We start from the raw sequence: 16,065 nt of genomic DNA on the forward strand, positions 1-16,065 counted from the left end.
TTATGGAGATCATGATTCCTCAACACCGAGAACTCAACCAAATATTTTATGATAGATGTTATCAAAGGAGAATTCTATCAAGCTTGACACCACAACTTAGCCAATGGGATCCTTTTGGAGGATTAATGAATCATGCTATCATAATTTTCGGGCACTCATCTTAAACTCAATAGTTGTTGACGTATGGCAGAATTTGTTTGAGCAGTTTTAAAAGCATGAAGAAAGAGGTTTTGCCCCTCTGTGGCTCATCTTGCCCCAGTCTGTCGAGTCTTTGGAAATGTTCACCTTGAAAGTGAGTCTGGAAACAACTTGCCGTGAGACTACCTCGAGATGGCTTGCCCCAAGTGTTTGAAACTTGCAATGGTCCGAACTTGACTAACCAAATGTTTGAATGGTAGACTCTTGATTGACTTTCCTCGGATAGTTGGACTTATTGAGCTGTGAGGTGGCTTGCCCCGGTCTGAGTCTTGAAGGAAATTACTCTTGGCGAGATGACCCTTAGGGTGATTAGCTCTAATGAACTGATGCTCAAAGTGATTTGCCCCTGACTAGACTTCTTTCACTTTATCAAGTTCCTCCACTGTATTTGGAATTTCTTTGATGCTAAGTGTTGACTCGCAAATAAGATTGTTCATTAAAAAATGGTAATTTTAATTCAATGCCTATGCAAAAATTTGAAATCAAAGTTTATTGATATGAATGGGTGAAATACAGTGAACGAGTCGTTGATAAGAACACAATGGTGATCAAGTCATTCACAGTATGAAATTTGGTGCCATCAAATGGTTAACAAAAATCATTTGGAGTCAGGTTAACACAACCTTGTTGTAGTATGCTTTCAGAATAAACTCTGCCTCAATTAGGACTTTTAAGGATTGTAACGTGGTCTGGTTCACGGTTTTTTTTTGAAACAAAAGGATATAAGGCTCAAAATTTATTTTTACCCACCCCTTCTTCTTGATGATCTCCAGTTCCTATGTTCAGTTAATTCAATACACGCATTCGACTTCGAAGGTGCGAAAGTGAAAATGAGGATTCAAGGTGAGATTTTCTTGAAGTGGCAGTCACCTTATTTTGTTTTTATTGAGGATTTAATGACCTCTTTTTGATTAATTTTCTTCATCCCTGATTTTGCCTGGACCGTTCCTTTGAAGCTTTCGGTCCATCGGGATGCCCTAACTTTTGCCTAAGTCATTTTGTGGTATTTGACTTAGCGGACTTTTTTCTGTTTTTTGTTTTTTACGCGTGTTGACTGCCAGGTTATTGGTGGATGAGGATCAACCAACACTAATTTTAGCTTTTTTCAACTTCTTCGACACTTCAACATGCGCGCGAAGGATAACATGTGGTTGAACCTAATTGGAGGGTGTACATATGGACGATTTTCGAAAGATCGAATGCACGATCAAACTATCTGAACATAACTACCCTGCCCCAGGTTAAGATTAAGGGTTTTAGATCCGAAATAAACACCAACTTCTAGGCTCAAAGTGGTTGACTAGGGATTAACTCCTTATCTCTTCAGTGTTTAGGGATTTGAAACAATGCCTTACATCATCGACAAGGTTTAACTCAAAAGCATACCACAACAATTTCAGGTGTTTCGTTTTCATCATCCTCCTTCCAATCTTTGTTAACACAACGGTTTGATAAACAAAAGTGAATGAGAGGAGTATTTTTGTTTTTAATCATGAATGAAAAACGAGTGAATACGAATGGTTCAATTCAAAAGATGCATAAACATTTCATTAATCTTACCGATTCAAAGAAAACAACAATGCTTAAAAGCAATTAACGATCAACATGCAAAGAAACTACAAAAGAAGTGTTGAAACAACCAAATGATTGCCAACTTTAGGGAATGACTTCTTCAAACTTGATCCATCAACCTATGGGGACACCCCTTGTGATCTTCGCACTTATCTGATTGATGGGTTAACGTTTACCACCAAGCTTCCTTCTTGAAAGGCTATGTACCCGTTGTCAATCAACTGTTGTACTTTGGCTTTGAAAGCATTGCAGTCTTCGGTTGAATGCCCTTCTGATCCAGCATGATATCCACATTGCACATTCGAGTCATATCCGGGTGGGTAAGGTTGTGGAACTGGCTTAAGAGACTTGGGAACCACCAATGAGTTTTGAATCAGAGGTTATAGGAGTTGGCTATATGTCATGGGGGTTGGAAATCCAAGGCGATATCTCAATGCTCTTACCAGGAAATGATGATATCTCATTAGCCACATCCCTGACGTCTTCCTTGTGGTACAAAATCTTGAGGGGTTTCAGGGGTCCTTTCCCTTTCACATTACTTAGCCCAGAAATCAAGATATATGTACTTGAGCCTTCCTCCTCCAATGCTTCTTGAATTTTCCTTAGACATGGTTTTTTGTTCTAAACGCGTGTCAGGAATCACTTTGCTCTTCATGGATAAAGGATGGATGAGTTTTTTTTTGTATTTTTGGAAAATGATATGCAATGCATGATAACGAATGAAGATGCAATGGTATATGAATGGATGCAATGTATTTTTTTATATGTTTTGGTATACAAATAAGATGCAATCTAGGTAGTTAGGATCTGGGATAATGTGAGTAACTCAGAACATCTTACTAGGTAGGCTCCTTAACAGATAGTTCTAGGATTTCTATCCATAAACCCACTCACGGGATAGTTTCTACATTTTTGATAAGATTCCCAGAGTCATGGACCATAATCATATCAACATCATGCAACAAGCTAGCCGCTTTATGATAAGAGTGACAAAAGGTCTTTTCTGAGCGGGGTTTTCATGTTGGGTGCAACAAGGAGAGGCCCTTGGAGTCCGACACTACGCAACCACCAACGTAATAACTGGTTCTAAGAGGGGCTCCTAGAGTCATGGACCCTTCATGAATCAACGTCATACAACAGGCTAGCTGTCTTATAACGAGATCTACAAACAGGTCTACTCTAGGGGAGTCTTCATGCTAGGCACGCAAGGAGTGGCCCTTGGGGACTAACACTACACAACTTCCAATTCTAAACTTATGTGTTCTCTCTTCTTTTTCCAAAGCTCGGGTGTAGAGCTTTATTCATGATATCAAAGTCCCAACACCCCACACACACACACACACACACACACACACACACACACACACATATATATATATATATATATATATATATATATATATATATATATATATATATATATATATATATATATATATATATATATATATATATATATATATATATATATATATATATATATATATATATATATATATACATATATAAAAATGCGATAAAACAGAGATAAAGAAAGCATATAACAAAGGAAAAAAGAAGCAAACAAAGGGATGTTCCTGTCCCCAACAGAGTCGCCATCTGTCGCACCTCGAAAAATGGGGATACGACTTTAAGCGAAGCGTGATTGCACGCTCGCATTGATGGACTGAACAAAGTCGCCACTGAACTTTATTTATTCCTAAAAAGGAAAGGGAAAATATCGATAAAACCCAAGAAAAAACGACAATGATTTTTGGTCGTCACAACCAAATCAGGGTTCGGGAGTCGGTTACGCAAGGGGAAGGTATTAGCACCCATCACGTCCGTTGTATTCAATGGGAACCGTTTAGTTAGTTTCGTTTTTGAATGTTAGCTTATGTTAGTCTTCTCAAGTTATTAGGGAGAGAAAGAATAGAAGAGAGGAGAATATTTTTGGATTTTTTGACGAAGGACTAAACCTAAGTTTTTTTATTATTGGGCCTGACAAGATTTACAAATCCTACTCCTACGTATCTCAAAAGAGAAATCAAGGCTTATGTAGTTCTGGATAGAAAATGTTTGTTTGTTGGTCGATTTTAGCGAAAGTTATACTGTATTAATCGACGAAAACATTGTTTTACCCAAAACAGATGAGGAGTGGACGTATACCACACATCGAACGGATTTACAAATCTACATTCGGAAAAGCGTCACTTATCTCGACTCAACAATCGTGGCCGAAACATTGTTTTGCATCACCTTAAGACAATATATCTTTCGTTTATGAAAAAGGTTTTTCTAATTAATCGCACGACGACGAGAAATAGTTTGATTGGTTGGATTTATTTTGAGTAATGGCGAGAACTTGGATGAGCGAGATATCCATCTCGAATCCTAGTCTCAGGAGTGCACAGTATACACCATGTTCCATTTCCATCTTTATTGGCAAAAACGTTTAGTAAAGATTAAGTGTTTTGAATTTTATTGAAAAAGGGGTTTGAAGAAACCGTGTTGACTATTTTAAGAAGATGGCGAGAGCTAAGATGGGCAAGGCATCCACCTTGAATCTTAATCTCAGGAGTGCACGGTATACACCATGTTCCATTTCCATCTTTATTGAAAAAAGTGTCAAGGTAGGAATTAAGTATTTTTTGAGTTTGAAAGACGAAAATTTGATGAGAACGAGACATAAGCCCCAGGATCGATAATTCAGGGTTTCACCGGAATGCAAGATTCCAATGGTCCTTTTTCATTCGAATTATTTAAGAAAATTATTTAATGGACAACGAACACTTGATAAGAATCAAATGTTCAAGGAGTTACGCCAGAATGCTTGATCCCAACGGTCCTTTTATTTCGAGTTTATTTAGAAAAAAGTTTGGATATTGTATTGGATTTTAAGAAATATCTCTCAATATGTGATCGAGGATGGATTCACATAAATGATTTGAGACAGTTTGACTTGGTTACAAAAATTATTTGAAGTCGAAATTGAAATGGTTTAATGGAAAATGAAAACTCAATAAGAACAAGACATGTGCTTTTGGACTCAATTGTTCAAGGGTTACACTGGAATGCTAGATTCCAACGGTCCTTTTCTTTCGAGTTTGTTTAAGAAAAGATTTTTGTAAGTTATGTTAAGAAATTATAAAAGATATAAATAACTAGCCTATTATAAAAAATAAAACAAATAGAAAAAAGACAATTGAATATTGCACTTGGTTTAAGAGAGGTCAATTGGTACCTGATCAAGGTTTAATTCAAATCAATTGAGACAAGATTTAAATTAAAATTGGAATGGTTTAAAATGAATTGAATTTAGACATGATTTAAATTGAAATTGAAATGGTTTTAAAATGAATTGAATTTAGACATGATTTAAATTGAAATTGAAATGGTTTTAAAATGAATTGAATTTTAAAATAAATTAAAATTGAAAAAATAATTTAATTTATGATCAAAATGAAACAATGATCTTAATTACCCATCTCGGCGATTAATAATTAGTTATATGAATTAAATAACCTAATTGATTTTTTTTTATAAATTGGAATGGTTTAAAAGGTTGGATTTTTCAGTAAAATCACCATTAGGCATATCAATCAGCATGTTAATCTAACAGTCCTATTCAATAAATCTAACAATCCCAATTAACATTTGCATCATCTAATTAACCAACATTCACTAACCAATGCTTGGTATAACAACTTAACATAGGATTAACATGATAGAAGTACAAATTAACGGCATCACCACAAATCAACACCAAGTCAACTTACTAAACCAGAACAAGAAACTGGTTGCAGAATTGATGCAACCTATGAACCTGCAACAAACATGTTCTAAACTCAAACCAAACTTGTAAGGTCCAACTTGCATCAATCAAAACCTTTAAAACCTGTCTCAAGCACATTAGCACACTGCAGTCATCAAACCAAACAAGTGAACCAACAACATATGAACCAGATCATGGCAGCAGTATGCTATCTACAAATCAAACTCATTATATTGCTATGAATCCAATAACCAGATCTTAACAAGAATGCATAATTGAATCGAAATGATTAAAGACGTCATATGCATATGCTTAACAGCAGAGTTGATTTAACTGCAGCAGTTGACTCTAATTTAACCCATGTAGTTTCAGATTTGGCAATCAACATACTGAAATTTTCAAGATGTGGCTAATAAAATAATCACTTCAAAGTAATATGTATAAATTTAGCAACGTTAATTGAAAATTCAATTGAACTTCTACAGCAGTAACCTAGGACAGCAACAACAAACAAGTCGAAAGTATTAAAACATATGAAACACCAACCTAGGTTTCCCGTGTTTGTTGTTGGAGTAGCGGCGGATTCGACTCGTCGGCGGGCGAGCGTTTGAAGGATGTCTTCGGGAGAGTTCTGTATTGGCGGAGATAAAGAACGTATGTGCGTGAATTTAGCTTTGGGGATATCGGCGACGAATGGTTCGCTGGATGGCCTTGGACGGTCGAATCAGGTGATGAGCTTTCCAGTTAATCCATAACCCCGAGCCAAAATCGCCGAAGTGATTCGACCTTGGAGAGAAAGCCATCAAAAGCAAGCTAATAGTTACTATCTTCATGATCCTTTGGCACAACTCTCTCATCCACCCAAAACACATGCCATTTACCCCATTCAATAGAATCAACATACGGAGGCTCCAACAATTTCCGAAAATAATTGATCAAAGAGCCACCAGACAAGCAAACAGTGAAAGCCCCTCTTTGTTGAGTAAACTTATTGGAGAGATCAGCGATGTATTTAGCCAGAGAAACAACTAGTGCCTCTTTCTCGAATACCTCAACTTCAACCGCCATTGAAGATTTCACAGCCTCGCAGATAAATCTCTTGCTGGATTTGGTGTTGAGCCCTTTGAATCTGAGGGGTTTAAAGAAGAATCGAGTGGAAGATTGATGTGAGGTTGTGTTTGAAAGAGATAAGGATGGGGTTTGCGGAGTGTTGAGACGCAAGGTGGAGTGGGTGTAAGTTCTGTTACGGTTGTGAATGGTGGCGAAGGGTGGTGATTGAAGTGTGGTTGAGGAGCAGAAACCCGTTTTTGGTGGTTAGCGAATAGATAGATGGTGATGGTGTTGAAGGTGGAGGTGCGACGGTCGAGGGTTTTAAGGGTGGATGAAGGGTTTCGGTGAAGACGGTTTTAAGGGTTTTGAAGGGTGTGGCGGCGGATACGGTGAGAAGAGAAGAGGAACATTTTCTTTTTTGTTTTATCTTTTCAGAGGAGAGGTGAGTGAGTGGTGGTAGGCGTGTGAGGAGAGAAGAGGAACGGTTAGGGAGAAGGTGAGGTCGCGGTGGAGGTGTCAAGAAGAAGAAGGTGGTTTTTTTTGTTTTATATTTTCAGAGGAGTGTTGGAGAAGAGAGATAACAGGATAATGGTGCGGCCGTTCATCCTCTAAGCCTTGGCCAATGGGAACATATATAGTGAATAATTAGGGTTTTCTACACTGCTAAAATCCTAAAATGCCCTTTGATATTTTATTGATGATAGCAAGAGTTTAAAAGAAATAAAATTAACAAAGGTCAAACAATTTTAAATATTCAAAATAAAACAATGATAAGAGTACAATTAATTATATTTATTTTTATGGACATGTTAACAAAATGATAAAAATAAAATGAATAAAAATCGGACGTAAAAGTTCCCGGAGAATTAAACTGAATGCACCAAAATGATTTGTGCAAAATAAACTTATTAGAAAAATACAGCGTTTCTTTTAATTTTGAAATAAATTTTGACCGGTTAAACAAGCTTGAGCTGATCATAAGATGGCCGAAAAATTAGCTGAAAAATAAATCGAGCATACCAGATTAAACTACGCGAAACGTAGATTAATAAAATTGATGTCTAGAAGCTTGATTTTAAAATTTTTCGTTCACTTATTTAACGCACATCCTTTGATTAATTCAATCGGTTTGTCTGTAGATCCGAAAAATTTGTTTCGACTGATATTTTAGGCACTATGCGGTATGGAATGCATGGTATGCTATGTAGACATGCAATAGCTATGATGAATGTATTGAATCAGCGATTCAGGGTCAAAATTGGGGTATGACAGTTGCCCCTATTTAAGTATCTTCAACTAGAGAATATGAAGCAGGACAACTCTTCATATGATCATAGTGGGAGATAGTTAAATACTAAGAAGATCCGAATTTTGATCCTGAAATGCAAATGATAGGATATGATATGAGATGAATGCCTGAATAAATGACTCTTTTTATTTGATTTGCTAGGGACATGATCGGACATAAGATAAACCCTAGCATGATGCTTTATGATGGATACAGAATGAAACAAAGATCTGTGGGGAATGCTGATGGTCTACAGGGAGACAGACAAATGGTAAAAAACAACTTGCTGGGGAAAACAATCCTGCTGGAGAATCAGACACATTGCTGAAGAGTGGTTGAGGGTTGACATGGTAGGTACAAACATCCAAATGTGCGGGTGTACTCATAGAAAAGTATACGGGTTACCGTGTGCTTGTGAGTTAGGGAGATACACATTGAATGGTGAACCAATACCAATTGATGTTATTCATATCCATTGGAGGAGGCTAAACATGGAAGGTGAACAAGAGGCAAATACAGAGGATGGGTCAGAGGTGGACATGACCAATGCAATTGATGCACTGTGAAAATGGTTCAGGTCACTAGATGTTGCAGGAAAAAGAGCACTAAAAAGTAGGGTGCGTGAAATTGCTTACCCGACTACAACGAGGATGTGTCCACCGCTTGAAAAATTAAAAACCAAAGGAGGGGTAAAAATGAAAGGGAAGAAACCTGTGGGATATGATGTTTATCGTGATCCTTCATATCATGAGTATGTTGATCAAGCAAACTGCAGTTCTCAAAAATCTTCAAAGAGGACATGTTCACGGTTATCCCAAACCTCAAAGAAGAAACCATCTAATAAGTTTACTTTACAATTTCCAAATCATATCATACTATTTATTGATGACACTGTTGATATTAAGAGTGATGGAAATTATGGGTTTAGAGTCATTGCATCATTGCATGGATATGGTGAGGATGGTTGGTCAATGGTTCATCGTGACTTAGATAATGAAATTAGAAGTTCCAGAAGCTGTCTCTATGAGAAGTTATTTGGAAGTCGCTTATCAAAAGTGAGAGAATCCTTGTTTATATCATATTTAGGTCCTCATCCACTAGAGAAATGGATGACATTACTAGGAATGGGTTATGTGATAGCAAATCGGTATAACGTCATTCTTGTCTCACTGGATTATCCTAGTTTGACTTTTTTTCCTATGACGATTTCACATCCACCTAATGTGTCCATTTACTGCATTGGTTTTGTAAACTAAGATCATTAGGTTCAAGTAAATATTCATGTTTGTTATGTTAATTACTTATTCTTTATTTATGTCTTACTTATTAATTTTCTAAACAGGTAAACATGAATGAGGGATTTCCGTTGTCACCGATCATATTGGATTGGAAGAAGTATCACACACTAGATGTAACTTCTTGGATGATAGGATTTGCTGGATCGTTACAACATTGGAAACACCTTACGCCCGTAGTATCACAATATGTTAGATTATAATTATAATGTGATTGCTATATTTTGGTTTGTATTGACGATTGAATTCATGTTGTATTTTGGATTATATGGCACAAGTCATATAAATAGTAAAGAAGTATCAAAATATATAAGTCTAAAAAATAATACATACGTCTGAATAGTACATAAGTCTCATAATACATCAATCATCATCATCCAAACCAGCATTAATTACTGGTCCTTCCCGAGGTACCGGTCCACCTTGAGCCACACATAATGCTTAAAAGACCTCAACAAAATTCATTGTCATCCTCTTCCGCCTCGTGACGATATAAGTCACAACACAGCTCATGTGAAATGAATGATAGCCTCAGATCTGACGGTCTTTCATCATATGCATGAACCAGGACCTGTCTCATCTCCCGTCGAGGTGGTGGTACCAAACGAGGATGTGACACCATGTAGTACCAATCCAAGTAATCGACCGCTACATCATATGAGGTGGCAGCGGAAACTGTCAGACGAATGACATCCATCATACTCGCATGATATGTAATCCACTCAACATCCACATCAAGTGTGTCAACATCAGGAGGTGGAGGCAGTATGTACTGCCTATATCCAAACTGACGCAAACATCTGTCAGATAAATATAATACAATTGTGTCATACCATTTCAAGTCACCCCTGTACAAGCATATATCATCAAATGGTTGGTGTTGTCTATGATCCTCAAAAGGGCGCCAAATGACATCAACGTGTGTCAATCCATCCAACATAGGCCTGAGCTCATCAACCTTATGTGTGTCTTGCTTGTACATCCATTTCATCGCCCTAGGAAGTGGACTACCAATACCAACAATCTTAGAAAATCCTCTCTTTCCAACAGTTGGAAAATACTCATGAATCCAACACTATTACATAACATAAATATTATCAATTAAAATGATTATAAATAGTTAATATAAGTAAAAATAAAATTAAAATAAACCATTTGTACCTGTAGCAGAGAGGCATATCCTCCAAGCTGCTTGCAAGTATAAAAGGAAGCATCTCCTATATATCTATCACATCCAGGAAAGTCCCTAAATAGTGATGAACAATGCCTCTACAAGAGTAAAAGTCTTGTCGGCAAAAATGGTGCAATCTACCAAAAAATATAGGCCCTAGCTGCACAGTCAAATCTACTCTCAACTCGCTGACGCGTAAAAATCACCTCAAACCAATCCAACCTATAATAAGCACCTATACAACTACGAACCTCTTCAGTTGTCTCCTTCAACGAAACACCCAACAGATTAATGACTAGATTAATACCATCAAAATCAGTGGAACCATGTGTAGGGCTACAAAAATCTCCCCTACACGCTAAATGAAGAAGACAAGAAGAATCTTCCAATGTAATGGTCATCTCGCCAAATGACATATGAAAAGATGATGTTTCTAGATGCCATCTCTCCATAAATATTGATACTAAATTCTGATCTATCATCGACAAAGTGGTTCTCTGTATATAGGATAGGCCAGAATCAGACAATCATCTCTCTATCACCGGTGGAAGACTGTGCGGAACCCATCCGATCAATTTGCTACCATGTGCAACAATCTTCAATTCTTCGTAACTCGCTCCTAAAAATAATTCATAATATATGTTATAAAATATAAATAATTAACATTAAATTTGATCAACATAAAATGACAGAGATTAACTTATTTCGTTGAACCACAAATTGCGAGCAACGTGATCTTGATACCTCACCAGAAGAGACGTATCGAACGGTCTTCTAGAGAACTCCGGATGCAGTGGACGAGGCTCAGGTGCACCTATCTGATCTTCCTCTCGATTCATGGACTGTTGAGGTTGTCGTCCATCACTATATCGTCGATAAATGCTCCTGTCTCGACCTCTAATGCGAGCCACTAAAAAAAGTAGAAGTTAAAAAACACGAAACCGGAAAACTGAGAACTAAGTTCTCTGGAATATTTTTCAAAACCGGATAACTTAGGCCTAGTTTTTCGATGTTGAATATTTATGAATCGGAGGACTATAGCCCAAGTTCTCCGGGGTGTAATTTCCTAAAAAAAATAAACGGGATAACTTACTCTTAAGTTATCTGGTGTTAAAAACAAATGATCATAAATCTTTTAGTTGAGTTCTCCGATGTAAATGAAAACGAAAATGTTTAAATGAAATGAAAAAAAAAAGTGAAAATTTTAAAAAGATAGATATTTTTAACGAGGTATTTTGGTCAAAATTTTTAATTTGTAGGAAAAGAGTAATAAATGCAATGGTATGGGGTAAAATTTTCACAATTAGATTATGTTTGTACGGTTAGCTTCTTTTAATAAGTTCTTTTTAAAAAAGTATTAGTGATAATGTTATATTCGGTTCATAGAGTAAAAAAGATGGAAGTTCGATGAAGTTCCAAAAAAATCCAAGTTGTTTCAATGAATTGACGTACCTCAAAGGGGTATGTTATGAATAACACATTATTGCAGCGTGTTTCACGTTTAGAGAGCATATGAATTAGATACTACTACCACATTAATAAGAATAAAATAATAACTTTAGTTTATTACAGTTTCATTCCTTCACACAGGGTATCTAACTTTTTTGTCAAGACATGTAAACTTCTCTTAAACTCTCATGCATTCCACCCTATAAATAAGTTATGCAAAATGCACCAACCAATCAACCCAATCCACCATTCATAAACCAAACATCTCTGAGATTTGAGTCATCATGTCCTTTTCTAACTCAGCTGCTGCTGCAACTGCCACTTTGGTTCAACATGGTGGTGCCATTGCCACTAATAATAACAGTTTGACCCAAAAGAGTGCAACTTCTCCACATCCACACCACAAAGCTAATAATTACTTGCCAAACCCATTTGAACTTCATGATTCTCAAATCTTGGACAAAGTCTATCTCACCCATGTCACTGATGATCAGTTTTGTGATACTAATATCATTTTCGACCTTGTCTCCACTCTTGTACTTCAGGTTATTTATACGCATTTCCTTTCTTTTAAACAAAGTCGTAATACCAACCACACAACAGTGAGTACTAGAGTCTGAACTCTGGTGATAGAGTTCAACCTAGTAATATTTGAGCTAGAATTTGCGGACTTATACACATTCACTTTATTACTATTTAAATGTTAAATTTATGTCAATAAACTCATATACCTTATTAAAGATAATAATAGTTTTTTAAAAATGCACAATTAACTTTTTAAATTGTTTTACAGACTAATACACAGATTCCTGAAACAAGCTTCAAACCAGATTATCCTACACTGAAGCTCATTTCTTGTCAGGTTAATAATTTCTACTTTATATCTATACTATATAGTTGACGATGATTTAAACAGATGATTATATGTTGCTAATATGGTTCATATATCAGATGATAACTACACGTAGTGCTGCACACTGTGTTCACCAAACAACACTGTGGATTCTCCAAAACCTGAGATCCTACTCTTGGGATGCAAAAGCACTTATAACTCTAGCTGCATTCACATTGGAGTATGGGAACTATTTGCACCTTACTAGGGTCACAGCAACAGACCCAATTGGAAACTCGTTGAGACAACTGAATCAAATTCAAACCAGAAATATCTCAACTGATATAACTGAATTGGTCTCATTCATAGTGCATAAGTTGCTGCACCTAAAAGAGTGGGCAACATGGTCTGCGGAAGGCTATGATCCAGAAGATGTTCCTGCTTTGACAGAAGCCTTACAAGAGATTCCTGTCTTTGTTTATTGGACAATTGCTTCCATTGTTGCTTCTACCGGCAACCTTGTCGGTGTTTCGTAAGTTATTATAGTTTTAGATTGTTACTAATACTATTGCGCCATTCCAACTAACTGTTATGTTTTCATATGTAATATTATAATCTAACATTATTACGTATCTTTATTTTTCAGGGACTATAAATTATCAGATTATAGAGAGAGGCTTTCTGGCATTGTTCAGAAATTGGTTGTGCATTTGAACAATTGCGAGCTGCAAATAAGTTAGTAAACTTTTAGCTTTTTCATGTTTCTTTATCCTATGAGATTTGGACTCAACTATGCTATAATAAGAGGTTATTTTTTTCCGTTGCAGGCTACATAGACGATTTATTTAACCGCAGGAAGATCTTTGATAAACCCAAAGATATTGTTGATTTTTTGAAAGCTTTGATCCACCGTAATGGAACTGATAGTCCTCAGATCTATGAAGGCGACATTCATGTTAAAATGGTTAGTTTTGAAATATCATGAGACAGATCAAATTTTCTCCGAGACCGTTCTAGAATAATCATTAGTACTACTTCAAATCAATTGAAAGAGATTTAGTGACTATGTGTTTGTTCATTTATGTTCCAAATAGGGTCTTGAAATTTTTAGGCACAAACATGTATTGCTGTTCATTTCGAGTCTTGATAGCATTGAAGATGAGATTTCACTTTTGAATTCTATCTATAAAAGATTGCAAGAAAGCTCAAAAGAATCAATAAAAGGTTTCAAGAAAGAAGACTTCAAGATTTTGTGGATCCCCGTTGTGAACAATTGGGACGATATCCGCAAGGAACGTTTCAGAGTATTGAAGAGCGGAATCAAATGGTATGCAGTGGAGTATTTCTATGAGTTACCTGGTCACAGGATAATAACAGATCCAGAAAGAATAGGGTACATTGGTAATCCAATTATCCCAGTGTTCAACCCTCAAGGATACATGGCAAATATAGATGCTATGGACTTGATTTTCCAATGGGGGATAGATGCATTCCCATTTAGGAAAAGTGATGGTATTGACCTTACTTTGAAGTGGAAGTGGCTTTGGGATGTAATCAAAAAAGCAACTCCTGGACTACAGGTAATAATTTGAATATCTCTCAGTAGTTAAGTTCAAATAAGTCAATTCAAATCCGTTGATCTTTATGAAATTATCTTTCTTTATCATGTGATTATTCAGGTGAAAGGGGACAGATACATCTTTATCTATGGTGGTACCAACAACAAATGGATCCAAGATTTCACACTTGAGCTAGAAAAGATCAAAAGGCACGAGACTCTGAAACGCGCTGATGTTATAATAGAGAATTATCAATTGGGAAAAGAAGACCCTAACCGCGTTCCTAGTTTCTGGATTGGTGTAGAAAGGAAGAAACAAAACAAGAAGCATCAAGAAGCACTGGACTGTGAGATTCAAGACATTGTGAAAAGCTTGTTTTGTCTGAAAAGGGATCCACAAGGATGGATTATTCTAAGTAAAGGACAGAACATTAAGCTTCTGGGTCATGGGGAACCGGCTTATCAAACATTGGCTGAGTTTCAGAATTGGAAAGATAGAGTGTTGGAGAAGGAGGGGTTTGATATGGCATTCAAAGAGTATTATGAGATGAAGGCTAAAGAGCTATCTGGTCGTCAACCATGTGAAGTTGTTAATGTTGATACTTATAGTTCAAATGTTATAGCTACTATAGCATGCCCAAATCCTATGTGTGGGCGAGTGATGGAGGTTTCATCTGTTCATTACAAGTGCTGCCATCGTGATGAACCAAATAATTTTGGTGTTTGATTCTTGTTGAGGCATGGGAGAAGTGATTGTCTTGAGTTAGTTTTCTGTTTTGTTTTTTCAATTTCTGTTTTGTTTTTGTTTGATGACAGCATGTGTCTGTCTAAGCTAAAAATGTTGTGTGTGATGATATGTATGAACCCTTTAAATGGGTGAGAATAATAGTGGCTTCAATATTGTATCATGTATGATATTGAAGTTTATGATGAATAAAATTAATTTTGTGTTTGCAAATGTTAAAAAAAAGTCTATCTCTTCGTCTGTTATGTTGCTCTTATTTGTTACTATTATTGTAGTATTAGAACAACTACCAATATAAAAAATTAAAAATTAAATAAAAATAGAAGACAATAAACACGATCGATCTTAATTAACTTAAGTTAGTCAATGGTATCTATCTCTGCAACTATAGAGAAATTATAAATTCGTTTTATTTCTGTAATGAAATTAAGGTTAAATTGTTACAAGCAATATATATATAATATACTACGGCTCTCTGTCCCTACCTCTCTTTAATGTTTATATTTATGAGTCATACTCAACAATCTCCAACTTAGCGAATATCAACCGCTATAAAAACTTCCTATAAGATGATCGCATCCTGGCAACTGTGAGGCACACCTCATGCTTAACATTGAGAAATATGTAACAAGTTCAAACAATGCTTGAACTTGTCACTGGTTAATAGTGAGACCAACATATCTGATGTCGAGATGCAAATAACTGTCTAATATTGTGACACCTCACATCAATATGATTGCTTAATTGGACCTCACATGATACACCTGATTGTTTACTAAATAAATGAAACTATGATTATCACAATGAACCGAACTCCATCTTACTCAACACCCAATTCTCTCACCAATCTTGGAAATCATAAGGCTACTTTGACAACTTCAGTTGCCACCCTGTACTTTGTTTTAGTTGTCGACATAACCAATATGGATTGAACCAATGACTTTCAACAAATAAGTCCTCCTAACATATTTTATTGTAGATCTTTTATCATCCATATCAGCATAGTCTGAATCAACATATCATACAACTGAAGGATCACTCTATTCACTGTTAAATATGATACCATGATCCATTGTCCCTTTTAAGTACCTGAAAATCCATTTGACTTCTTCCTAATAATGTATGTATGGTTTGGACAGAAACTTACAAATTT

At 36.1% G+C, this 16,065-nt stretch overlaps 3 protein-coding genes across 3 annotated transcripts; 2 read left to right on the forward strand and 1 right to left on the reverse strand.

Moving 5' to 3' along the window:
* Positions 1-8,557: 8,557 nt before the first annotated feature.
* LOC127095326 (uncharacterized) lies at positions 8,558-9,360 on the forward strand. The gene is made up of 2 exons (XM_051034031.1): positions 8,558-9,109; positions 9,205-9,360. Exons 1-2 carry the CDS (start codon positions 8,558-8,560, stop codon positions 9,358-9,360), a joined length of 708 nt encoding a protein of 235 aa, XP_050889988.1.
* A 248-nt stretch (positions 9,361-9,608) lies between these two features.
* On the reverse strand, positions 9,609-11,167 carry LOC127095327 (protein MAIN-LIKE 1-like). Its single transcript, XM_051034032.1, has 5 exons — positions 11,029-11,167; positions 10,871-10,947; positions 10,535-10,825; positions 10,319-10,426; positions 9,609-10,232 (listed from the first exon to the last, which is right to left on the reverse strand). The coding sequence occupies exons 1-5, from the start codon at positions 11,165-11,167 to the stop codon at positions 9,609-9,611; spliced, it is 1,239 nt and encodes a 412-aa protein (XP_050889989.1).
* An 830-nt stretch (positions 11,168-11,997) lies between these two features.
* LOC127097329 (protein SIEVE ELEMENT OCCLUSION B) lies at positions 11,998-15,112 on the forward strand. The gene is made up of 7 exons (XM_051035823.1): positions 11,998-12,322; positions 12,571-12,639; positions 12,729-13,141; positions 13,256-13,344; positions 13,437-13,573; positions 13,704-14,189; positions 14,289-15,112. The coding sequence occupies exons 1-7, from the start codon at positions 12,062-12,064 to the stop codon at positions 14,892-14,894; spliced, it is 2,061 nt and encodes a 686-aa protein (XP_050891780.1). The 5' UTR covers positions 11,998-12,061; the 3' UTR covers positions 14,895-15,112.
* The last annotated feature ends 953 nt before the right edge of the window (positions 15,113-16,065 follow it).

This window comes from Lathyrus oleraceus, chromosome 6, assembly GCF_024323335.1.
Source record: "Lathyrus oleraceus cultivar Zhongwan6 chromosome 6, CAAS_Psat_ZW6_1.0, whole genome shotgun sequence".
In the NCBI taxonomy this organism is placed as follows: domain Eukaryota; kingdom Viridiplantae; phylum Streptophyta; class Magnoliopsida; order Fabales; family Fabaceae; genus Lathyrus; species Lathyrus oleraceus.